A 26,186-nucleotide genomic window follows, 5' to 3' on the forward strand; every position below is an offset into this window, starting at 1 on the left:
ATTGGAGGTGGTTCTTAAATCCAAAATGGCGACTTCCGGTTTCTTGATATTCCTTGAAAACCCTTACAATATGGATATTTTCGGAATGGAATTGATGATTAGATGTCGGAAAATGATGTTTGAAGTAGAGCTGTGCGCCGCCGCACCACGCCGCCGCCGCCGATAATTTCGACACGCCGCCAATTTAAGAAAAAGATGATCAGCGCGCCGGTTATCACATTTTAATCACCCGCATAAGCCGAAAAAATGATTTTATCAATGTGGAAAATTGTTTACAGTTTTCATGAAAATTCATTGAAAATTACAGTACAGTTACTTTCCTCCTACTTATACTGAAAATCAATACTACCGATGTCAACCGAAGCCAATGTCATTTGATTCAAAGTCTATCTTTATTTGAAAGGTTTTGAGCGCTGTCTGGCAAAGAAATGCTTGGGAGCAACATAAAAACAAGATTTTTTATACTGTTACATACATTTGTTTCTAAGTACCCAAAAGACTGTGTACAGCATGATATTTTGCCTCGGACCGATTTTAGCACGGTTCGTTTTTGGCAACATAATCGATCGAATATGACATATGAAAACCAGATGATGGCAGAATTTTCGAGTTGAAGGAATTCCATAATTATATTGATTTAAACTATTTACAGCAATAAATGATGGAAAAACATAACAGCCATATACCATTCGAATCAGTTCGTCGAGATCAGTAAATGCGTGTGTGACAAATAATTTCAATCAATTTTTTTCGGGGATGACTCTCAACCGTTTTCTACAAGCTCAGATTCATATGAAAAGTCGTATACTCCCAAACAAGGTGTCTATTTCACATAAATTAATCAGGTTTATCGGGTTAGCAGATTTGGATAGTCGATAACCTAATAAACTTATTTCATTTTTGGTTGTATTCAGTTTTCGATTCGGGAGGAACCCAAAAATTTAATTCGCACTACGATTCCTCGAAGATGTCTACATAGATTTTCAAACATTTTGAAACATATGTAAACTACAGCTACTCAGTTGAATTTATGTGGCTTCGGCCATACCGATTTTAGAATTCCGTTTCTTAAAGCTCAGTGGTTTTCTCAAAAAAAGCCTAATCGAATTTCAGAAACAAAAGTTGAAATTAAAATAAATCCAATTTTATCCAATTCTGACTTCCGATTCTCGAATTGTAGGATGATGAATTTTTAAAATTCAAAACGATATAGAAGATGACAATCCCGAAAAGTTTCAAAGTAGGACTCAAAATTATTGCAATTTATTCGTCATATGGCCAAACGAATCGGTTTGGGTTATGCTGGTTCCTGAATATCGGCATGTTTAATCGATTGTTACACTTTTAGATTCAAATTCGATCCGATTTGCAGTTTCGACATTACAGAGTAATGAGTGATTAAAATCTCAAATTGCCACTTAAAACGACTGACATTAGAATAATGTCATGAAAACTGAAACATCGAAAAATATTCATGCATAAAACACATGCGGATTGATAAAAAAAAGGTATCATCTCACTGCTAGGTGGATTAAGCACGTTTTTTTAGAAACCAGTGTAGTGTTGATTTCTCAGGTACTAGAATGTTTAGTGATCGAGTACCATTTATTTTGGATACTTTATTTGTTATTTCCGGGCATTTGAAAAATGGTATTGAAGAAAGTTTCATGCTCCATTCTAAATAAACGTTAGTTTTCGCACAATACATTAAGATCAATGTTACCAACTCAAAGTAAAAACATGTTTTTCTACTTCTACTATGACTTTTCAAATGAATTTACCCCTTTTTATAAGAAATCGTTACAAATATGAAGTAATTAAAATTTGAATTTGTAAATTTGATATTATTTTATATATCTGAATGAATTTGAGCGCCAAATCGATTTTATGTTAATTACATACGTACGAAAAAGATATACTAATTTTTTGAGTTGATAAAACGATTTTTATACATGATAATTATCAACTATGTAAAAAGCGATTTGAAAAATAGTTCCGAATAAAACTTCATGTTTCTTGCTCATAATAAAAAAAACCTTTGTATATGAATGAAATATTTATTTAAACAATAGTCAACCATCTCCAAATAATCGCACTTATATTCATCTCAATTTCTCCTCTAATTCGATGCATTCGAAACCATTTACCATCTCTATTCACTACGTTGGCTTTAATGGATCACATAAACATTAGGATCTTTGAATGTAGGTCGACAAAACAATAAGATAGAGAAATTGTCCTGTGTGAATCAATATTAAAATTTTTAATATGTTTATAATTGATTACGCCGAATCGCGCCGCCTCCGCCGCCGATGTTTTCAGGGAATAGCGTCACGCCGATTCGCCGCCGCCGCTGGTCAAAAAGACGTTTCAGCCGCCGATGTTGACAATTTTGATCGGCGCACAGCTCTAGTTTGAAGTGGTTCTGAAATCCAAGATGGCGACTTCCGGTTTTTTGATATTCCTTGAAAACCCATACAATATGTGTATTTTCGGTACGGAATTGATGAGTAGATGTCGGAAAATGATGTTTGAAGTGGTTCTGAAATCCAAGATGGCGAATTCCGGTTTGTTGATATTCCTTGAAAACCCATACAATATGGGTATTTTCGGAACGGAATTGATGAGTAGATGTCAGAAAACGATGTTTGAAGTGGTTCTGAAATCCAAGATGGCGACTTCCGGTTTGTTGATATTCCTTGAAAACCCGTACAATATGGGTATTTTCGGAACGGAATTGATGAGTAGATGTCAGAAAACGATGTTTGAAGTAGTTTTGAAATTCAAGATGGCAACTTCCGGTTTGTTGATATTCCTTGAAAACCCTTGCAATATGGGTATTTTCGGAACGGGATTGATGAGTAGATGTCAGAAAACAATGTTTGAGGTGATTCTTAAATCCAAGATGGCGACTTCCGGTTTTTTTTATATTCCTTGAAAACCCTTACAATATGGATATTTTCGGAACGGTATAGTGTTTCAAAGGAAGACCAAGTTAAAGGAAAATGGCAAAAACTTTCAAAAGATACTAATAAACCGGAAGTCACTGTTTTGCATTTGAAAACCACTTCAAATATAATTTTCCGACGTCTACTTTTAAATCTCTTTCCAAAAGTACCCATATTGTAAGGGGTTTCAAGGAATATAAACAAATCGGAAGTTATCATCTTGGATTTAAGAACCACCTCAAACATCGTTTTCTGACAACAACTCATAAATCCCGTTCCGAAAATACCCATATTGTAAGGGTTTTCAAGGAATATCAACAAACCGGAAGTCGCCATCTTGGATTTCAGAACCACTTCAAACATCATTTTCCGACATCTAATCATCAATTCCGTTCTAAAAATACCCATATTGCAAGGGTTTTCAAGGAATATCAACAAACCGGAAGTCGCTATCTTGAATTTTAAAACTACTTCAAACATGGTTTTCTGACATCTACTCATCAATTCCGTTCTAAAAATACCCATATTGTAAGAGTTTTCAAGGAATATCAACAAACCGGAAGTCGCCATCTTGGATTTCAGAACCACTTCAAACATCATTTTCCGACATCTAATCATCAATTCCGTTCTAAAAATACCCATATTGCAAGGGTTTTCAAGGAATATCAACAAACCGGAAGTCGCTATCTTGAATTTTAAAACTACTTCAAACATGGTTTTCTGACATCTACTCATCAATTCCGTTCTAAAAATACCCATATTGTAAGGGTTTTCAAGGAATATCAACAAACCGGAAGTCGCCATCTTGGATTTCAAAACTACCTCAAACATCGTTTTCTGACATATACTCATCAATTCCGTTCCGAAAATATCCATATTGTAAGGGTTTTCAAGGAATAACAACAAACCGGAAGTCGCCATCTTGAATTTCAAAACTACCTCAAACATCGCTTTCCGACATATACTCATCAATTCCGTTCCGAATATACCCATATTGTTAGGGGTTTTAGGCAATCTCAATAAACCGGAAGCCGCCATCTTGGATTTTGAAACGAGCCCAAACATCAATTTCTTGCACTTACTCTTCACATCCGTTCCGAAAATAAACATATGATGCGCGGTTTCCACAATAATCACACAAAACTTTTTTTACGAACTAAATCCCAAATAACGTAAACTTTTTTTACGAACCAAATCCCAAATAACGTAAACTTTTTTTACGAACTACCTCTTTTTACGAACCCCCGTTTAGTTCGTAAATGGAGGTTTCGGTGTACCTGAATCAAAATCGTGCAATCTCGAAATCTTTTCATACCATGAAGAATAATTAGTAAATTGATTTAAAATGACAGAATTTGCAGATTTTTCATTTTTAAATACATTCTCATAAAATGCTCAACCAAAGAAATTATTCAGATGATGAATTCGTTAGTTGTATTCCTGAACTTTAATAAGAATTTGTCGCCGGCTAAGTCGTTCAAAATACGATGAGTTATTTCTAGTTGAAAAACGTAAACAAACGACAAGAGGTGTTTTCTATTTCCTTGTCTAATTCAAAATTGGATTGAGTAGAAAATTTGGTCATTTTTGCTCGATGTAGAATCTTTGTTTGTTTGGTTCAATGCCATTGAACTAAAACTCAGGTTGGTATCGAACCTAAATTCTATTATTGACATCATTCACACCACAGCAAGGCACCTTACAACCAATTTTCGTCTAGAATGTTTACTTGAAGCAATTACCCTCGATTCGTTTCAGAATTTCCATGTGAAAATTTCATTAGTTCAAATGAATTTACTTTAACGGGTGATGCAATTGTTCAATTTGCTGTTCAACCATGTTAGTTACAAAAACAACAGCTGGCGAGTAGGTAACTGCTTTGCTTTGATCCGATTTTGTTCACGAATTGTGACGTTCGCAGTATTGAAACAAACATCCAAAGTGTAACAGTGCATTAAGTTAAGAGCCCGGACGCTTCAAAGCAATTAGTGTAATAGTAATGTAAAAGAGCTGTCAGTGACACCAAAAGCGCCGTCTAGGGAGAATTTGATGTGTGTGAATGCTCCAAAAATGTATGTATAAAGTTACCTGCGCCTTCCACACAACCACGGTATGAGCTGCCAGTGTTTCTGTCCAGAGGGAAATTCAGGTTTACTTCATTTATGAGTCGCCTTAGGAAAAGCAGGGTTTAGTCAAAATGAAGGTATTTTATTGCACCTTTACAACAAATAATTGCCAAATATTCCAACGGTGATCGGTTAGTTGGCGATATTTTGGTCAACGAAATCCTGAAACAGTGATGGCAGCTTGCAAAATCTTGACGAAACTACAGGGTATACAGCTGCATTATGTTGACAATGGTACGCTTCCTTTCATCGTTACTGAGAAGACATCTTCTGTACTTCCAATATATCTCAAATAATCACTCTGCGCCTATTCTTATCACTGGATCATTGATTGATCTGCTTCTTAGCTCCAGTATCCAGTTTGGAAACTACTGCGGCAGCCGGCTAACGTCTTGCTAGAATTCGGCAGGCATCTCCGATGTTGGAGTGCATTATCCGCGAAGGGAAATTTTAACCTGTTTATCGGTGCTCAGATTATGTTCAAAATGAAACTGAGAGAAGCTTCCATGGATTTCAATTTTTGTGTATGTGACAAAAAAATATGCACTTGATTTTCTCATAGATGTGGCTGAACCGATTTTCACAAACCCAGATTCAAATGAAATGCCTCATAGTTCTATAACTTGCTATTAAATTTCAACTTCCGGTTCCGAAATAACAGAGTATCATGTGCAAACTATTGAAAAAATGTGTACTCACTTTTCTCAAAGATTTTTCAACCGATTTTCCTAAACTTAGATTCAAATTTAGGGTGTTTTTGAAAGCTTGCTGGCTTACAATTTGAATAAAACACTCGCAAAAATTATAAAATGGACATTTTTTTTATTTGGTAGATAATTTTGTGGCATTCGACATTTAAATATGACGCGACGACTATTTGCCACAATGGTCATTCTGGAGGTCCAATTTTCAAGCATTTGAGGGTGTATTTCAGCAATGACACGTTGAATATAGGTGTTTTCAAAGCATCAATCGTTTCTGGTTAAACCACATAAACTAATGACTTTACGTATTCCCACAAAAAAATCGATTGGCGTCGAATCACACAAACGTGGAGGCTAATTCACCGGTACATTTCTCGATATAATTTTGTCGCGGAAATGTTCTCTCAATGAGTCGATTGTTTCGGTCGCAGTATGACAAGTGGCGCAGTATGACAAGTAACGTGTCGTCCTTCCTGATTTTTCAAGAAATAAGAACCGATGATTGCACGAGCCCGTAGACCGCACCAGCGCTATGAACAGTTTCATTTGAACGCTGCTTTTGAAAATAAATTAAACGATTTGGATGCGTTGTTCCGGAGTATACTGAACAATACTGAGTAGAGAAGTCACTTTACACTGTCAAAACAACTTCCAGTCAATAGAGTAAACCCTATTGAAAAAACCTGTTTTAATCCACCTATTGGAGTAATGATGCCTTTCTCATATATAATACTGTGGTATTCTATTCAAAATGTTTCTCTTCGATTCGGCCATCCATTAGAAAACGAAGTGGGTTCACTATAATATGCGTACTTCCAACACCGGAACCCGAGAACCGGTATAACGGAAGTCGGTTCGTTCGACCACCACCTAACGTGACGTACAAACTCTACACGGAAAGACCGAAATCAGCATTTTGGCGGAAAAAATAGTTGATTTTCTGATTTTAGTTAGCAATTTTTTGAGACAACTAAAAAAATCTTACCTTTGCTAATTTAGATTTTTTAATTCTCATTCTCTTAATAATAATAATAATAATAATAATAATGAAATATTTGTTGAAACAGCCATTTTTTAGTTGAGTTCATTAATTAAACGTAATGTCATTTCTTAGCTCAGGAACACTTCATTTCCATTCAACTAATTTTTTAGTTGAATTAGAGAAATAAAAGGTTGTTTTTAACCAACATAAACGGTTGAATTTGCTTCTGCAACTTGCAGCTATATAGCGCACTTACTTATGTGTCCTGCGCACCGGCAGTGCTGCAAAGGGCCAACGATTGTTTGCCACCCTGGGCGATAGTTTGCCTTCGCCACGACCTGGACCCAGGTCAAATTCTAATTTACTCGCTTAAGGTGACTGTGGACAGAAGCCAAGGAAAATAAATGTAAAAGTATTGGTGAAACAATGCTTTTTCATATAGTAATAGTATTTGTGAGGAGAGAGGAATGAAATAATAATATTTATGTGCTGAAGGAATACAGTTGCAAGACCAAATTGTAAACATTGAAACTATTCAAATCACCTAGCAGGACAGAGTGGACTTATCTCATCTTCATGCTCATTCTGGAGTTAACAAATAGCAATCATGAGAATATAATGATTGTGCCAAAGAAGATAGTTTACTGTTTGCCTTCGTTTGGTTCTTGGCATTTTTCTTACATTACAAAGTAAAAAGGAAGCTGTTACATTGATGGATTGAGTATAGTAACACCACACGAAATCAGAACAAACTCTGTTGCAATGGCTTTTTGTATTAATTTTAATATTTGATAATGAAGCTCGCATATTCAAAAAATACAAACCATTTTTCTATTTATTTTTGCGAATGAGCGCTGCTTTCCTCTTCTTTGATGGACGAGGCATGTTGACAAGATTGCAATACTTGAACTATTTGTTTATTTTTTGCATTCCATAGCGACGGTAAATAAGACAACAGGGTTGCGGATAACTAGGAGGGGAAGCAGTGTTTGAAATGGAAATTAGGCAAATGTTATCGTTTTTTTAAATATTGAAATTTTAGATGGTGACGTACGAAAGTAGTTTTGATCCGTAATTTTAACTATATCAATGTGCGACTAGTTAAAAATATTGCCATTTTTAGTGCATTGCAAGTTTTTTTTCACTAATTATGTATGGCAACACTGCCAGGGCAAAATAGCTGCCAGGGCAAAATAGCGGAAGGTGGAGTGGGAGGGTAGGCGGTTTCTTCGTTGCCATTTGTGGCTCGCTTCCATGGTCACCTTAAATTCCTTGTTCAGGCTACGCCGCCATGAGCTCCTAGGTCTACCTCTGCTGCGATGTTCAGCTGGATTCCAGTCCAGCGTTTGCTTGCAGATTTCGTTTCCGCTCTTTCGAAGTGAGTGTCCGACCCACCGCCACTTACGTTCCCGAATTTCAGTCAATATCGGCTTCTGATGACAACGACGATCGAGCTCGGCATTCGAGATCCAATTGTCAGGCCACCAGGCACGAATTATATACCGCAGACATCGGTTGTTAAACACCTGCAGCTTTAGTGTGCTTTCAGCTGATATACCCCAGGTTTCGCTGACGTACAACAGTACAGATTTCACGTTTGTGTTGAAAATTCGGATCTTAGTGCGTAGACGAATCTGATTTGATCTCCAGATATTTCGTAGACTCGCAAAGGCAGACCTTTTGGTCCCACCGTCTGACACTATCTGGCTGCCAAGATATTGAAAGCTTTCAACTTTATCCACTACCTGACCAGCTACCGTAAAGTTGGATGGATTGGCGCGTTGACATCCAACGATTTAGTCTTGCTGACGTTGATGTTGAGACCCGCCGTTGAGGAGCGTTCGACGAGATCGTTGAGCTTACTCTGCATGTCAGAGCGCCGTTGCGATACTAGAACAACGTCATCTGCCAAATCGAGGTCGTTGAGATGCTCCATAGTGATAGGTTGCCAAAGCAGCCCACGGTTTTGTACACGATCAGGAATCAGGAATCAGAACAAATTGGCTCAAATGGCACGTTCCCCTTGATATTTGGAGATTTGTGCCTTGCCATCAATATGTTTTTAGCATCATTTTCCCGATATATAAGAGGGAAGGATTGAAAGGAAATGGTGAGGGTTGGACTAGGAGGATGGGAAAAATTGACGACACAAAAACACATAAAAGCAGAAGTAAATTCTGCACCCCTAAGGGATGCTGAACAATCTGCTGAGGATCACATTTAGTGGAAGCAGAAGGAAATTCTGATCCTCTACGTGGTCCCGAACAGTCTGCTGTTAATAAAACCTCCAACCCCCGAGAGGATTTAGAGATCTTTCAAAAGCGACACCATTCTGCACTCCCGGAAGAATGCAGAACGACTCGCAGTATGTACGAGCAGAAGTAAATTCGGTACCCCCCAAAGGATGCCAAACAATCTGCTAAACCCTATTTAAGGTGAATACAGAAGGGATTCATTCACTCCAGGAAGAACGATGAACCCTTCTGACTATAGCTCCTTACCACATTGGGTGAGAAACGAGAGAATATCCTTCAATTTTAGCTCCGCATACACAGACTCAACCATGTATGGAGAACCAAAAACCCGGATACGTAGCTGAAATGCAGTAGACACTTTGACATTTTCAGATTTAAATCTGGTAGAAATGCTTTTGTCTGAGCGCAAGTTTGCAAGCTGCGCCAGTAGCTGGCATGTTTGGATGCAGCCCAAGAACGTATCTTGTGCGTTATCCAACTAGTTGAAAGTGGTAAAGCTGGTTCAGGACCAACGAAATCATTCGTTGCACCAGCTCTAGCCAACTCTTCAGCCCATTCATTTCCAGTAATACCAGAATGGCCGGGTACCCATAAGAAGTAAACAGCATTTGAAATGCTGAGGTCTTCAATTTGAGTTCGACATGCGATCACTAGATTCGACCGTGAATCATTCGAACTGAGTGATTTTAAAGCTGCCTGACTGTCGGAACAAAAATAAATTCCTTTACCACAGTTTCTCTGCTGAAGTGCCGATTGTACTCCACACAGAATTGCGTAGATTTCTGCTTGGAACACAGTACAGTATCTACCAAGTGAATGAGACTGTTCCAGCCTCATTTCACGACAGTAGACACCAGCACCAGTACGACCATTCAACAGAGAACCGTCCGTATAACAAACTATGTGTTCATCAAGTTGTCGTTCCAGACAACCAGACAACCATTCCTCACGAAGAGGATAGCTCACATTGAATGTTTTAAATGGAAAACTGCATGTGAAAGTTAGGTCACTAGGAGCGAGTAAATACTCATCCCACGTAACCATTTGAGACCACAAGCGAGTGTGGCTAGTAGCATAATCTAATGGGTTACTGTTCCAAAGCCCTGTAACCCTAGAACGGTATGCACAAGATAATGCTTCTTGTTTTAGGAACACATGTAGTGGTTTAATATACAGTAGCGCCTCTAGAGCAGCATTAGGAGTTGTCGTGAATGCTCCTGTCATCGCCATTAGGACCATCCTTTGGAGATGATTTAGCTTTGACTGAACTGTCGCGACTTCTCCTTTCTGCCACCATACAAGACATCCATATGCTAAAATTGGTCTAACAATAGTTGTGTAGATCGGTCTAACAATAGTTGTGTAGATCCAATGAATATATCTGGGTTTGAGTCCCCATGATTTTCCAGAAGCTCGTCTGCATTGGCCGAAAGCCATGCAAGCTCTTTCAATCCTGAAGTCAATGTGAGCAGACCAATTCAGTTTTGAGTGAAGAATAACCCCGACGTATTTAACTTGATCGACCACAGTGACCTCTGAACCAAAGAACTGCAACGGACGAGCTCCTGTAATTATCCTACGATGAGTGAAAAGCACCATTGATGTTTTGCCCGGATTTACAGATAATCCAACCTGACAACACCATTGTTCAACAGATCGCAGGGCTTGCTGCATTAAATCAAAGAGAGTGTTAATGCTTATACCGGTCATCAATATATGATAATCGTCGGCAAAACCATAAGTCGGAAATCCAAGGTTATTAAGTTTCCTTAACAAACCATCAGCGACTAGGTTCCATAAAAGTGGGGATAGTACACCACCTTGAGGAAAAACCCAAGATATTCCGTTTACGACTGCAATGTTTAACCTCCTGCAGCCATTCAGCCATCGGCACGGAAATACACCTTGACTTAGGTGTTCCTATTTTTGTGGCCTTTTACGACATGGAACAGGAAACCAGTGGATCAATTCTTGGTAAAAAATAATTCCGCCGGATGCCACACGGCTTACCTGTTTGGTGGACTTATACCACCGGTACAGGTGGACCGTAGCGTTATTCTTAGCCAGTTGGGAAACCGCTACCGACACTACACGGCTATCTAGGCTGCTCAGAGAGGGAAGTTAACATTGATGGTCAACTTCCATGGATGGCCGAGCAGCCTTTGACTTTGAGTGGCACCAATCATTATCTCGTCTATCACGATGAGGAACAGTAGCGGTGATAGACTACATCCAGCGACTACCCGAATAGGGTCAGACAAGGCTCCATTATGCAGTACTCTACACGTGAAAGCCTCATACTGCGCTTCGAAGAGGTTGACGATTTTATCTGGGATTTCCTTGCGCCTTAGAGCGCCCCACAGGTTTTCGAGATTGAGTCGGTCGAAGGCTTTTTCGTAGTCAATGAAGACCAAGTAAAGGGACTCTTGAAATTCATTGACCTGCACCAGAATAATACGAAGCGTGACAATATGGTCCACACAGGATCTTCCGGCACGGAATCCTGCCTGCTGCCGTCGGAGAGTCACATCGAACTTCTCCTGTATCCGGTTGAGGATAACCTTACACAGAACTTTGAGAACAATACGCAGTAACATGATACCTCTCCAAATTGTCGCATACAGTTGAGTACCCCTTCTTCGGGACCTTCACTAAGGCGCCCTGCATCCAGTCGACCGGGAATGTCGCGGTGTGCCAGATATTCCGATGCAGTTGATGCAACATTTGAGCAGATAGTGTGGGGTCAGCTTTGAGCATCTCCGCTGATATGCGATCGAGCCTAGGAGCAGTGTTGGTGATTGCCGAAAATTTCACAGAAGCTGCTATATTGCTATCTATATTGTATACAACATTTTCAATCCGGTAGAAGATGCTACAAGAACTCGAGTCTCTCAATGCATGAACCGCGAGAGAATTTTTCTACATTCCTTCGCTCCACTTCATACTCTGAGTATTTCTCGGCCCTTAAAAAAATTACAGTCTGATAATGATCGTTGCTGTGTGGAATTTCCCAAGAGAGAATCGCAAGTTGACAATTATCGCAGAAAATCGAGTCGATGATTCAACTTGATGATTCTCATACTAGGTTGCAATATTTCAAAACCCTTGTGTGGAGCATTCACATACATTTTCATAGACACAACTTATACAAAGATTATATGCATATAGTTAGAATAAGCGGCAATAGTGAAATGATTCTATCGCAATTATCAACCGCCTGTATAGAATCGGATCGCGAAACGAGAATAAGCGACCGTTTGTTGCTTCAGAGGAGATCCCCACAGCGGCGTGCTAACCTTTGATTCTTAGACAGGTCATCGAAAGAAATTCGCTCTCGCACAGGTGTCGATTCAATGTTAAATGAGCCATGCGGGGTTTTTGCTGTTGCGATGATATCCGTTTCTTTTTGATGGCACTGATTCATTCGTGTGAAGAGTTGCCAGTGAGCGTTCTTTGATACGATAAAAGCTATCCTTGCCTAGGAGCCTTGTTGGATTTCATGCTTTGGATGGCGGGTTTGATCTCCGGTAAAGATGGCGACTCAGAGCTGATACGAGAGATGCGTTGCACTCTTGACCGTCGAAACTTGAAGAAGTTGTTCGAAGTGTTCAAACCAACATTTTAACTGGTAATTTTCAAAAACCATCAAAATTCAACTTTCATTCCGGTTTGATTGTGTGATATCTATCTATAATGCGGGTCGGTTGCTTTAAACTCTACATTGCAAATTTCGAACTCCAGCTCATGGTTCCGGATTGGAAGTAATCAAAATACTACGAAATGAGACTATCATAAATTTATCAGATATGCAAAGAGTAAATTTTCTTCGAACAATAACAGGATCTTGGTGGGGTGCTCATCCGGAAGATCTAATAAAATTGTATCAGACAACGATACTTTCAGTGATGGAATATGGATGCGTTTGCTTTCGTTCCGCTGCAAACTCTCATATTATCAAATTAGAGCGAATTCAATATCGTTGTTTGCGAATTGCTTTAGGGTGCATGCATTCGACAAATATAATGAGTCTTGAAGTTCTGGCGGGAGTTCTTCCATTGAAAGATCGTTTTTGGGAGCTTTCATCGCGACTGCTAATAAGATGTGAGGTACTGAATCCCCTGGTTATTAATAACTTCGAAAGGCTAGTTGAGCTTCAATCTCAAACAAGATTCATGACAGTATATTTTAACCATATGTCACAGGAAATCAACCCTTCAAGATATATTCCTATCCGTTTAAGCCTCCTAAATGTCCCTGACTCAACTTTATTTTTCGACACATCCATGCAGCGCGAAGTGCGTGGAATTCCGGAACACCTACGCTCGTTGGAAATCCCAAAAATATTTACAAGTAAGTTCAGGCATATCGACTCTGAGAAAATGTTTTACACGGACGGATCGCGAATTGAAGAAGCGACAGGGTTTGGTATGTTCAACAATAATGTTTCGGTCTCCTTTAGGCTTCAAGAACCTGCATCTGTTTATATAGCAGAGTTAGCAGCAGTTCATTATAGTTTGAGTATAATCGTCACATTATCTCCAAACCATTATTTTCTTTTCACAGATAGTCTGAGTGCAATTGAAGCCATTCGCTCAAAGGCTGCTGGCAAAAATGAACCTTTTTTCTTGGGCAAAATAAAACAGTGCCTGAACGTCATATTGAATAATAATTATCAAATCACAATAGTTTGGGTCCCGGCTCATTGCTCCATTCCAGGCAATGGAAGAGCCGATATTTTAGCCAAACGTGGTGCTATTGAGGGTGAAATTTATGAGAGACCAATTGCTTTCAATGAATTCTATAGCGCGTCTCGCCAAAGAACACTTGCCAGCTGGCAAGCTTCTTGGGATAAAGATGATCTGGGTCGGTGGATGCACTCAATTATTCCTAAAATATCGACAAAGGCATGGTTCAGGGGACTGGATGTGAGTAGAGATTTCATTCGTGTGATGTCCAGACTCATGTCCAATCACTACACGTTAGATGCACATCTCCTTCGAATTGGACTTTCCGAGACTAATCATTGTGCTTGTGGCGAAGGTTACCGCGATATTGACCATGTTGTTTGGACATGCGTGGAGTATCGTGATGTCAGATCTCAACTAATAAATTCCTTGCGTACCCAAGGTAGACTATCCAATGTCCCAGTTCGCGACATTCTTGCTTGTCGTGACGTTCCTTACATGAAACTTCTTTATTATTTCATTAAGTCCATTGGAGTTCCAATTTAAATTTTATTTTATGTTAGATTGTTTTTTCTTCCATGAGTTCAACCAATAGCCAGCTATCTTATATTAAATAAAAGTGATGAACTGATACAAACAAACCTGAAATAGTTATAAGATCATGTACAAAATAAATGTATTTCATTTAATGTAATTTATAATAGCAACTCGCTTGATAAAAACAGTGTTTAGATTAACTAATGAATACCAGCATACTAATAGGATATTCGAAATGTATTAGGTTTAAAGTACTATGTATTGTAGATGCCACGGCGAAGAAAAACTTATGTATATTGCCTATGAAATAAACGTATTTATGAAAAAAAATAAATATTAAGATCATATATAATTATAATAGAATCCTGTTAAGCTCTGTTGATCGGATTCATATCTAATCACCATTTATTGTGTGCGCTTAGTCTAATCTAAATCATTAGAAAGAAAAACGCAAGGGAAATTTCTTAGTGTGATCTTAGCGCTTCTACAGCACAATCTTTTCATTGATTCAAAAATTATCTGATTTTCTAAATTCGCGCCCGCGATAACCAATGAACTGGCAAATGACGACCATTTTCTCCTGCCTACAGCGGTTTTCTAGAACAGACTGTTCTAGAAACTGTTCTGTTCTGAACAGTCGTATGCATTCCGTCGTTGAGTCATTTGGCAAGCAATAATTTAGTTACCCAATTAAGCATGTGGCTCGAAATGAAGAACCACACGAATCAAGTGTGCGTGTGAAATATCTACACAACACAACTCGTTGCGCACAAAACATTTTTTTCAACGATCTATTATTCTTTTCTTCGACGGTCAAACCTTCATGCAACTTGTTATGCGCCAAACACCTATCGATGATTTAGCAATCATTGGCGACTTTTTCAGTGGAAAATTCCATTGTTCATACAAATCAACAATCTGGATTTTCCTACTTTTGCTGCAAGTTTTCCTATTTTTTTTTGATGTACGAACCCGGTGGGGGTAAAAACTGATCAAACAAAAAAAGAATCGTGTAAACCCGTCCATCCGTTCTTAAGTGATGCGATTACAAAGAATGATCTCTGCATTTTTATAAATATAGATGTAAAAATTCGTCAAATTTAAAACATTCAATACCACTTGGCGTTCAGGGTTTGGGGAATATTGTTGGGACTATCTCAAGATGACTAGTCAAAACGTAAATCAAAATGCCGAATTATTATCTCGAAAGTGGTAAAAACATTTACGAGACTGCGTAAAAGAAAAGTGCAGAACAATATCGTTAGATGACTTGTATATATTTAATATTCAAGCGTCATAATTCGCATTCCTCTGAATAACCCCTTGCCGCTTTCCCATGTCTAGATGACACTAAAACGGTATAATGTTTTTTTTTATTTATATAGTCATTGTTCTAAACAATTCAAACCAATTTTCACCATTCATCGATACATCCAGGCCACGATAATGCCGACGCGTCCTATTGGCCCGGTTGCATCTCCGGGTTTTGTCATGTTCGCCTCGATAACTATCAAACCTGTCATCACACCAGTCAATTATTAGTGTCCTCACTTTGCTCACTCACGGACACCTCCATCGCCAGCAGATGACAACCTATCATCAATGTGAGCTGTTTGATTTCACTTTCACGCAAATTATCTTCGGCTGAAGGGGCCATCGTGCACCAGGACCGGCACTGTCAGGGCGCATTACTGATAATCGTGCAATGCGATTTGCCTGCCCAACCCAACTCGGTAGCACTGGTAGACACGCACCAGTCAGAATGTGATAGTAGTTTCAGGGCTTCTTTGCCATATTGTCTTTTGCATATTTTTGTTTGGCTTTTGTTATCATTCCCCTGCTGACTGCTGCTCAGACCTCCGACTGTTATTACCGCTGTTTGACTCGTTTCCAGTTACCCCATCTTCCACGGTGGCGCGCTGACTTATCCAACAGCAGCAGAGAATTAGCTGCCCGGTCTGCCATATGTTTGTGTTTGTTGTTGTTGTTCTTGTTACTGTATTGTACTTTCTTGTGAGCAGCCTCAGTTCATCGCCACCACCACCATTAGATCGATTCCGAGCAGGCAAAGCGGTACGAAGCGACGCCGCACGATCAGTTCTATTCAGCTGGTCAGATTCTGCGGCAGGATTACACTTCCGACGCCTGCCGCGTTCGGGTGTGCATATTTACTGCACTCCAGTCGCCACCCGCGCCGTTGTCTGTCTGTCGTTCCAGCCGGTAGTGCTGTGTACTATAAAAGTGATAGTTTTAAACCCGCCGGAGCTCATAAGTTGGCCAGTGTATTTCGTGGCGGGGCCACCAACGGAGTCGTGGTCGATTGGAGTCCTTAGTCTTTAGTGCCGTAGTGATTGTGCTTGCTTTCTTCCAGAAGAAGTTGCTAATTGAGTTAGTGATAATAATTGAGTGTGGGCAATCGAGGAAGTCTTGAAGACACTGAACCGGCCTTTAATAGCTTGCTAAGTTTCGGTTAGCAGAATCTGTCACGGAAGATGGCAATCTATCGTATGGAACGCCGCGGAACGGGTAACCTATTTTTTTTTGGATTGCGAATTTTGGTGAAGTATTTTTAGCAACATTCATATCTCTGTGACCATACTGTGACATCGAATGCTAATTCATTTAATGATGTATTGTTTGTTTTGGGAGGTCGAAGAATTGAAACATGTTTGAAACTAGCTAGTTCAATACAGCAGGTGTGCCCTTACAATAGTGCGATCGAGTCCTGATCTTCGTGCCTAGCCATAGAAAGAAACTAACTTATTATACACGGAAAGACCGGAATCAGTATTTTGGCGAAAAAACTAATTGATGTTCCGATTTTAGTTAATTATTTTTTGGGACAACTAAAAAATCTTACTTTTGCTAATTTAGATTTTTTTATTCTAATTCCCTTAATAATAATAAAATATTTGTTGAAATGGCTATTTTTTAGTTGAATTCACCAATTAAACGTGCTGTCATTTCTTAGCTCAGGCACACTCCATTTCCCTTCAACTAATTTTTTTAGTTGAATTAGAAATTTAAAATGTTATTTTCAACCAACATGAATGGTTGAATTGGCTTCTGCAATCTGCAGCTACATGGTGCACTGTCACCGAAAAAATGTTAACACCGTCATGACTACTAGCCACTAGATGGCACACCACTACTGGAAAAAATTTCAGTTGCGGTTGTCTTCTCTATATTGGGAGGTATAAATACGCTGTTGTATTGGAGAAAAAGACATAAACGAAACATAAACTTCTTGTTGAAAATTTTTCTTCCAAATCGCTGTTTTCTTCATTCGACTTCGCGAAATCGACTCTCTCACTGAAAACTTTGAGCACTCGGAAAACAAAAACCGAATACAAGTAGCACACCGGACGGCGTAGCCCGTAAGGCAGGAAGATACAAAAAACATCATTTGACATATACAATTAGAGTGCAACATTCGAAACTCACTTCACTGTTCCGCGTAAAAACATTATTTCGCACAATCGCTTCAAATGCGCACAAATTCTGAATAAATACACTTTTCACTAAGAGTTTACGTCATTTTTACAAATCGGTTTAGAAATTTATATATGGATATATCGTAACACATGCGAAAAACATCTAAACAATTTGCAAGCATTTTCAACAAAACTGCCCTTATTAGCTTTCCAATGGATTGTTTTGCTTTGACACTTCTCATGAGTTTTTGGCTAATAAACTTGTTAATAAAACCCATTTCATTTTTGTTTTCTTTGTGCTGTCCTTCAGTAATGCTGGTGATAGATAAATAGAAACAAATTTTCTGACTTTAATAACAAAATTAGTTGTCAATGAAGATTTCGTGTTGGATTGAAATATTGCTGGTTTGTGTCCAGGATATTCGCCAACTGAACACATTCTCTAAAAATAAGAGTTTTTTCAGCAATGTAAATTCTCAATTTTAACTACTTTTATAGTTATTTCTGAAATTTTGTTGTTAAAATCAACTAATTTAAAAACAGTAATTCGAATTAGGCGCAGAGCTAATTTCGGTCGTTCCGTGTAGTTCCGGCTCACATTTGTATAGTAAATGTCCAACCCGTTTTCTGTTCAAGTTCGAATTTTTTATTTACTCAGCTTATTTACAGTCAAATATTGCTTATTATGTCTGAAAAATGGTATATTTGCCCATGTTATTCACACACTCAAAACCTGATGCCCATCCTGGTTGAAGCTGGATCTCGATTGTGCGTAGTGAAAAGAAAAAACCTTCTTTAATTCAGCTAGTGGCGGAATGGTGTATTTCTCGTATTATTTATATTTCCAAAAATATCACTAGAAGATTCTGTCAAGAAATCTTGAATAAAATAAGAATCTTTCTTTGGGTAAGAACCTTTCCAAGTTGTAAACAGTACACGGAAAGACCAAAATCTGCATTTTGGCGAAAAAATTAGTTGATTTTCTGATTTTAGTTAGTTATTTTTTGAGACAACTAAAAAAATCTTACTTATGCTAATTTAGATTTTTTAATTCTAATTCATATTCATTTATTCATTCAAATAAGAATAAAATATTTGTTGAAATGGCTATTTTTTCAGTTGAGTTCACCAATTAAACGTGCTGTCATTTCTTAGCTAAGGCACTAATTTTTTAGTTGAATTAGATAAATAATACGTTGTTTTCAACCAATATGAGTGGTTGAATTGGCTTCTGCAATTTGCAGCTATAGCCCGGAAGTTTGGAAGATACAAAAACATCATTTGACATATACAATTAGAGTGCAACATTCGAAACCCACTTCACTGTTCCGCGTAAAAACATTATTACGCACAATCTCTTCGAATGCGCACAAATTCTGAATAAATACACTTTCCACTAAGAGTTTACGTCATTTTTACAAATCCGTTTAGAAATTTATATATGGATATATCGTAACACATGCGAAAAACATCTAAACAATTTGCAAGCAGTTTCAATAAGACTGTTCTTTTTAGCTTTTCAATGGATTGCTTTGCTTTGACACTTCTCATGAGTTTTTGGCTAATAAATTTGTTGATTAAACCCATTTCATTTTTGTTTTCTTTGTGCTGTCCTTTAGTAATGATGGTGATAGATAAATAGAAAAAAAATCATATTTTAATAACAAAATTAGTTGTCAATGAGAATTACGTGTTGGATTGAAATATTGCTGGTTTGTGTCCAGGATATTCGTCAGCTAAACACATTCTCTAAAAATAACAGTTTTTTTTAGCAAAGTAAATTCTCAAATTTAACAAATTTCATAGTTATTCTGGAAAATTTGTTGTTAAAATCAACTAATTCAAAAACAGTAATACGAATTAGGCGCAGAGCTAATTTCGGTCGTTCCGTGTATGTAGATGATGCAAAATCTTACTAAATGATTAAACACACTTTAACCCTACAGTTCTGGAACCGGAAGTCGGACCCGGATGATATTGAACAGCAACCTATGAGACTATAGGAACTTTTATTTGAGCCTAAGTTTGTGGAAATCGATCAAATCACCTCTGAAAAAATTGAGTGAGTCTCGTTTTAGAGTTTTTGACCACTATTTCCGGTACTTCTGGAATCGGGAACTGGGAAGCAGTATTGCCGAAGTCGGTTTGTTAAGTAAGTAACTAATGTAGCCTACAAATTGAATCAGTTTTGAGCCAAATCTTGAAGAATTTTACCCTTTTTTGAATTGTCGCTCTGAATGACGGTGTGCAATTTTGAACACTCTTTACCCTATGAAAGCATGATGAAATTCGTATGAAACTATGAGTTTTTTATTTTATGAGTGACATTATTTGACATATGCTCACACGCATACATGCTTACACAGACATTGTTCAGCTCGATGAACTGTGTCGAATGATGTAGAACACTTAGCCATCCGGGCCAATTTTCATTAGTCAATTTTTCAAGTGATTGTATAAACTTTCTATATGAGAGAAATCATGATGTTGCAATAACACTAACACTTTGTACCTAATTGAATCAAAGTTTTACATCATCTGAAAAATATAGATTTGAACATTTTTAATGACGATTTGAATGTTTTAACACTCATCGCCCTATAATTTCAGTATATTTTAAGATAATGAGAGCTTCAGTTTGATTTTCCATGTTTCGTTAAAATCGGTTTAACCGTTGCTGAGAAATCGAAGTATCGGTGCTTTTGGAAGCGGAAACCGGAGAATAGTAGTCCCAAAGTAGTTTTATATATTCGCTAACTAACACGATCTGCCAACTAGATGAATTAGGCTGTAAGTTTTATAAAAATGCACACCTCTTTTCGCCATCCCTTATGAAAAAAAAACTCATGAAATTCGCACTGTAATGCTGAAACCGAAAGTCGGATCTGGATGATTTTTTCGGGGACCTTCTAAAGAATTTCAAGACCTTTTATTTGCTTCTCAGTTTGTGAAAAATCGGTTGAGAACTTTCCGAGAAAAAAGAGTGCGAATTTTTTAATAAATTGTATACAACATTATCAATTCGGTAGATCCTACAAGAACTCGAGTCTTTCAATGCATGAACCGCGAGAGAATTTTTCTATATTTCTCTGAGTATTTCACGGCCCTTAGAAAAAATTACAGTCTCATAATGATTGGTGCTGTGTGGAATTTACCAAGAGAGAATCGCAAGTTGACAATTATCGCAGAAAATCGAATCGATGATTCGACTTGACTTGATGATTCTCATACTATGTTGCAATATTTCAAAACCCTTGGGTGGAGCATTCACATACATTTTCATAGACACAACTTATACAAAGTTTATACATGCACATAGTTCGAATAAGCGGCAATAGTAAAATGATTCTATCGCAATTATCCACTGCCCATACAGAATCGGATCGCGAGATGAGAATAAGCGACCGTTTGTTGCTTCGGAGAGAATCCCCACAGCAGCGAGCCTTTGATTCTCAGACAGGTCATCGAGAGAAATTCGCTCTCGCACTGGTGTCTATTCTATGTTAAATGAACCATGCCGGATTTTTGTTGTTGCGATGACATCCGTCTCTCTTTGATGGTACTGATTGAATCGTGTGAATAGTTGCTAGTGAGCGTTCTTTGATACGATAAAAGCCATCCTTGTCAACGGCGAAATCGATTCTCCAAAGATCCTGTTCCTCATCGACTTCCGCGGAAGAAGAATATTTGTTAGTAATAATTTTAAGTAATGGTAGTATTCACGCGCATTTTTTTTTATGTTCCGTTTTCAAGATGTTCCGATTCACCACAATACTCATGGACTTATCGATTCACTGTTTTTATTCGTAGAAACTTAATTCAAGCTTAATAAAGGTAGACTAGAAAGAAATTTTTAAGTGCTAACGTGAACCAAAAAGAGAATTCCTTACAGTGGGGGACGGATATAGCGCGATCAAAACAATCATTTTTGATTTGGATGAATTTTGTAACAAAATTGGTGATTACTTACAGTCAAAAATTGAAGTGGGCACCTTTAAGGAAAAACGTTATTTAAAAAAAATATGTCCTTGTAAAAAACTGATTTTCTTCCAGTGTAATTTTATCGAAAACTATACCAATTATCTCAGAATTCAATGAAACTCATTTTGTGTTTTGTGAGAAGATATTGTCTAGAAAAGCAACTAAGAATTATAGAATGTATTAATCAAAAATTCCATTGAAAAGAATTTATGTCATTAAACAATAATTGCATTATTCCTTCTAACATTATGCATGCTATTTTCATTGCTATTCTTGGTTCGTCTTCTGAAAATAATATAAATTAGGAATAGGCACACCAGATATTGTTTTGGCGTTATTATACAGTTCTTCGAGAGCTTCGGACATTTTGTTGTATTGTTCAGTGTGCATGTAGCAGAAATTTAATTTCGTAATATTTTTTTCAGATTGTTAAACTGCCGAGTTATAGAACTCTCGGGGGGTTGTTATGGAATTTTCATAGTCGCGAGCAAGACTGGCTCTTTTTGCCATTCGTTTTGTAGTGCATCACAGAGACCTTTTCCATGGGATGTTACAAAAAATGCCATTCTGCGCTTGATTCATACTTTAACTGGAATCTACCCAGGCTTGCAAAGTTTTTACCTTTCTCATACAGAAAGGTTATACAATCCCTGTGAAACTCGACTTTTGAATCGTGACCCGGAGGGCCGAGTGTCATATACCATTCGTGTATGTGTGTGTGGGTGACAAATAATGTCACTCACTTTTCTCGGGTAACTTAGATTCTGCCATAAGAATATCCCAATTTTCATTCGAATCAAACCCCTGGTTCTGGAGGTAGGGAGTTTAGTTTAAAAATGTCAATTCTAAGAATTTTTTTTTTCATAATCTAACTCTCGTGAATTTCTCTAGTTTGCAAACCATGAGAGTCTGTAACCATGTAAACTATTGCTTTGATTTGCTGCATTTTATCCAAGTCCGACTATCGGTACATTTTTGATGTGGAACACATCTTTATTTTCTATATAGGAGTGCAAATTAGAAACTCAAGGAAAAATACATGTAGAAATGTGGTCATGTTTAAAACACTTACAGCTCAGTATATTTTGTATCATTTATTTATATTATTTCATTATTTGATTGGAAATATTTCTACGATTCGATTTGAATATATCAAGCCACGTATTTTCAATCATAAATGATTGAAATTTTGATTAGTAGCGAGAAGTGTCCTATTTTGTCTGCTAAAAATCTCCGGCATGTCGGATTTCCCTGCAATAGACGACGGTTTTGAAGGAGTAAGCGATATATCAAAGGGAAAGCATCGCTCTGATTGGTCAATCGATGCAAAAGCGAAGCTGTTGGAAGCACGCGAATCTATAAATAGAAGCAAAATATAGCTAACGTTTCAGTCCTACGCGTAGTATGCTAGAGGTAGATTGTTGCGAGACAGCAAGACAGACAAAAAGTGCCATAAAACGATTTGAAACTTTAATTGGTATGCTCTGATCTGTGTCATGCAAGCTCGGATGAAATTTCATGTAATGTCGTTTCACCTGAGAAATTGACATCTACCCCAGGGTAAATTTTGAGTGCTTAAGAATAATTTCTAAATTATATAAGATGAACTCGATTGATAATCAGAAAAAGTTTATCGCTTAAACCGAAATCGCAGAATGGTAGAGAAACTTAACGCTATAAAAATAACTGTTTGCATACAAAACTTGAACACAAGCTTGGCGAAGAGAAGCTTCAATATCGAAATCGTAACGCAAGTATGTACAAAGATATAATTGCATACATTTGGGATATTGGTGTAGTTTCGTCGGCTATAAAACAAACAATGTTCGGTGTTGGTTCCTAATCAAGATTAATCTAGACAGACTCTCGTGCAATTGCGGATTCAAGCGTGACGATTGATTGAACTGTTTGATTGTAGAACATTAAAAATTTTGGTTGCCTTGTTCCACCCCATGAGGCTGATCCTTGTAGTTTTTTCCAAAATTCAAATCGCCACTATGCCGATATTCAGCTTTCAACTCCGAAAGTAGCGACAATAGTAATCAAATGTGATAAAATGGACTTTCTCACATATGATTGAAAAGAATTCACTAACTTAAATTCAAATGTAGCATTATGCAGCAGAAAAACTTCAAAACTATTTTCTAGACTTTTTTAAAGTGTAGTACTTCTGGGAGTTTCTGTTGTAATATACAGGAGAAAATAAAAATGAGAAAGATATCATTACACCGCTAGGCGGATTAAAATAAGTTTTTTCATCAGTGATTTGGATTTGTAAATCACTTTACTTGCAAAATCCTTGGTTATAATTGAATAATTTTGACTGTGTAATTGAACCGATTTATAAGTGAAGATTTGAAACATTTATATTTAAGATACAGTCAAATCTCGATAAAAAGTCTTTTTGAAAGAATTTTAAATGTGCACAGTATTCCTGCAGATTTCTATCGTTAGCCTGTCGTTGGATGAGATACGGAGATTGTGTCAACTTCCGACATCCCATAGTGCGTTTAAACTTCAAAAGTTTGCTCGTGAAGCTCAAAAGTTTTTGCCTTAATTGACTTGATCGCGTTGTAAATTGCAAGTTGGCTTATAGCGTTTCGTTTTCAACGGTAACACTACACCGGTGTAGGGTAGAAAAGGATGCTTTGAATACACTCGAATTTGAGCGAGAATAGTCGTTGGCTACACTGAACTGGTACAGCACTGGAAACAAAAACGACATTAGTTATCATATCTATACTGTTCAACTTTGATATTTGTTTCTGGGTTGTTGGAATAGCATCGAAGCTAGAATAGCTACGTGTCTAAATTTTGCTAGTCCATCACGAAAAACCAAACTACTCGCTAGCAAAGTAGTCTAAATTGATCTGAAAACTGGACGGGTTGAAATCGAACGCCGGATGTCGCAAAATTGTCGAAAAGAGTGGGCATCTGTTTCAAGCGGAACCCCAATTTCTCCATCCAAGATTTCACAAGCATGCGGAGAATCCCGTCTGCAACCGAAAATCGAATACATATAAAAACCGTTATAGCATAATAAAAGAAAGTAAAATCATATTACGATCACTGACAGCATTAAGGAATGAGCCGTTGTTCGGATCTTGAGTCGGGTTTCCTTTAATAACTTTTTCTACAACTGTCGGATTGTAATTCGGTCCTCGAAGGTTTTCTTTCTCATTAAATTTCTTACGAAAATAACACACTGCACTGATTTTTAGAGTCTATAGAGTAAAATTTTAACTCTTTACTTTCGCTTGGGTTTTTCGCGCAAGGACGACGATTTTGAGGTAGTCAGGCACATATCTTCAACTGAATGCGTATAAAAGGGGAACCGTGGTCGAAAATCGATCATTTCTTTTCGTGCGTTCGATGGAAGCAGACGTCGTGGGAGTGGAATCATCAACCAGCAGCGACGGAGAATGCACCTTCTGCGTGGTTAAAACCTCAAACGCTCAGGTCGCATCTCTCATTCGCTTGCTGGCCATCGAGGCGAGAGGACCTTAACCAGCAGCAGCAGCGGGAGTTAACCAGTTCTCTATTCCAGACTTCTATTCGGTTCTTCTTAAAACCATAATAATACTCCTAAAGAATTATGTGGAATTTACTTTAGTGTACCTCTATACAACCCATTTTTGTCGTGAATACGACTTACTTTACTATGGGGTGCCTTTTCAAAATTTACCCTCTGAGAGAGTGATAAGTTTTTGATCGTGAATATCTATTGTTGTATCTAATGAATCAACATAATTCTTGCGACATGCCGACATGGAAATATGATCACAATTTTATGATAAAGTTTTCAGTTTTGTGACATAGTCTCAAATAATTCAAAATTAAACTTTTCTGAAATGTTTGGTATAAACGAGTATCAAAGAGGATAATTCATAAGGCGCGTTTGCCTTTCTCGTATTTTTAAAGCTCATAGCTCAGTGATCTGTGAAAGGATTTATATAATCTAACTACCAATAGAATCGAAATTTTTCAATTTAAACGTGTATAGCAAAAGCATTGAAGTATTTCAATAGTACACTATTGAAAAACCTGTCTCATTTGCTCCATGTCAACACCAGCCAATCAGAACGCGTTCTAAGGAAGAGAACAAAATATCTGCTGCTGTACAACAAATCGTCCGGGAAAAATGTTCCGAAAAGTAGTGAATATCGCAGTGAGTTCCTCAATTTGGTCCTTGTGAATGCTAGAAACGAACCCCTACAGCATATTGATAGTTTCTTTCAATAAATTATGCAAATCCGAAATGAAATAATCTACAATAAAATTCTGTATGCGGCTATTTTTATAGCCGTTAGGACCGCCAATTAGTGAAAAAGCTACAAACGAAATCACATAAAAGGAAATCTCTTAACAAAAATTCAATCAGTTTGGATTCAATCGCCACTGCGAGCAGATGTGTTTTGTGTCGTCTGCACGCTTTCGACAAGAGCGATTACGTCACAGCTGCCAGTCATTAGCATTGGGAAAAAAACAACGGTGGAGAGCATTGCACAATATCAGCCGTTCTAATGGCTCTAAA

General features: G+C 37.7%; 1 protein-coding gene across 5 annotated transcripts in view; it reads left to right on the top strand.

Annotated features, from left to right (window-relative positions):
- Positions 1 to 26,186, top strand: part of LOC131434775 (beta-glucuronidase) — a 104,698-nt gene that overhangs the window by 10,252 nt on the left and 68,260 nt on the right. Inside the window, exon 1 of one of the 5 annotated variants that reach the window (XM_058601901.1) lies at positions 4,841 to 5,020. The exons of 2 other annotated variants lie outside the window; for them this stretch is intronic. In XM_058601901.1, coding sequence (XP_058457884.1) covers positions 5,008 to 5,020 — 13 coding nt within the window. In that variant the 5' untranslated portion in view covers positions 4,841 to 5,007. Of the gene's footprint in view, positions 1 to 4,840; positions 5,021 to 5,148; positions 5,309 to 16,338; positions 16,764 to 26,186 lie in introns of those variants that run through there. 2 more of the 5 variants (XM_058601899.1, XM_058601900.1) reach the window with 2 other exon arrangements.

The sequence above is a fragment of the Malaya genurostris genome, chromosome 3 (genome assembly GCF_030247185.1).
Source record: "Malaya genurostris strain Urasoe2022 chromosome 3, Malgen_1.1, whole genome shotgun sequence".
Taxonomy (NCBI): Eukaryota; Metazoa; Arthropoda; class Insecta; order Diptera; family Culicidae; genus Malaya; species Malaya genurostris.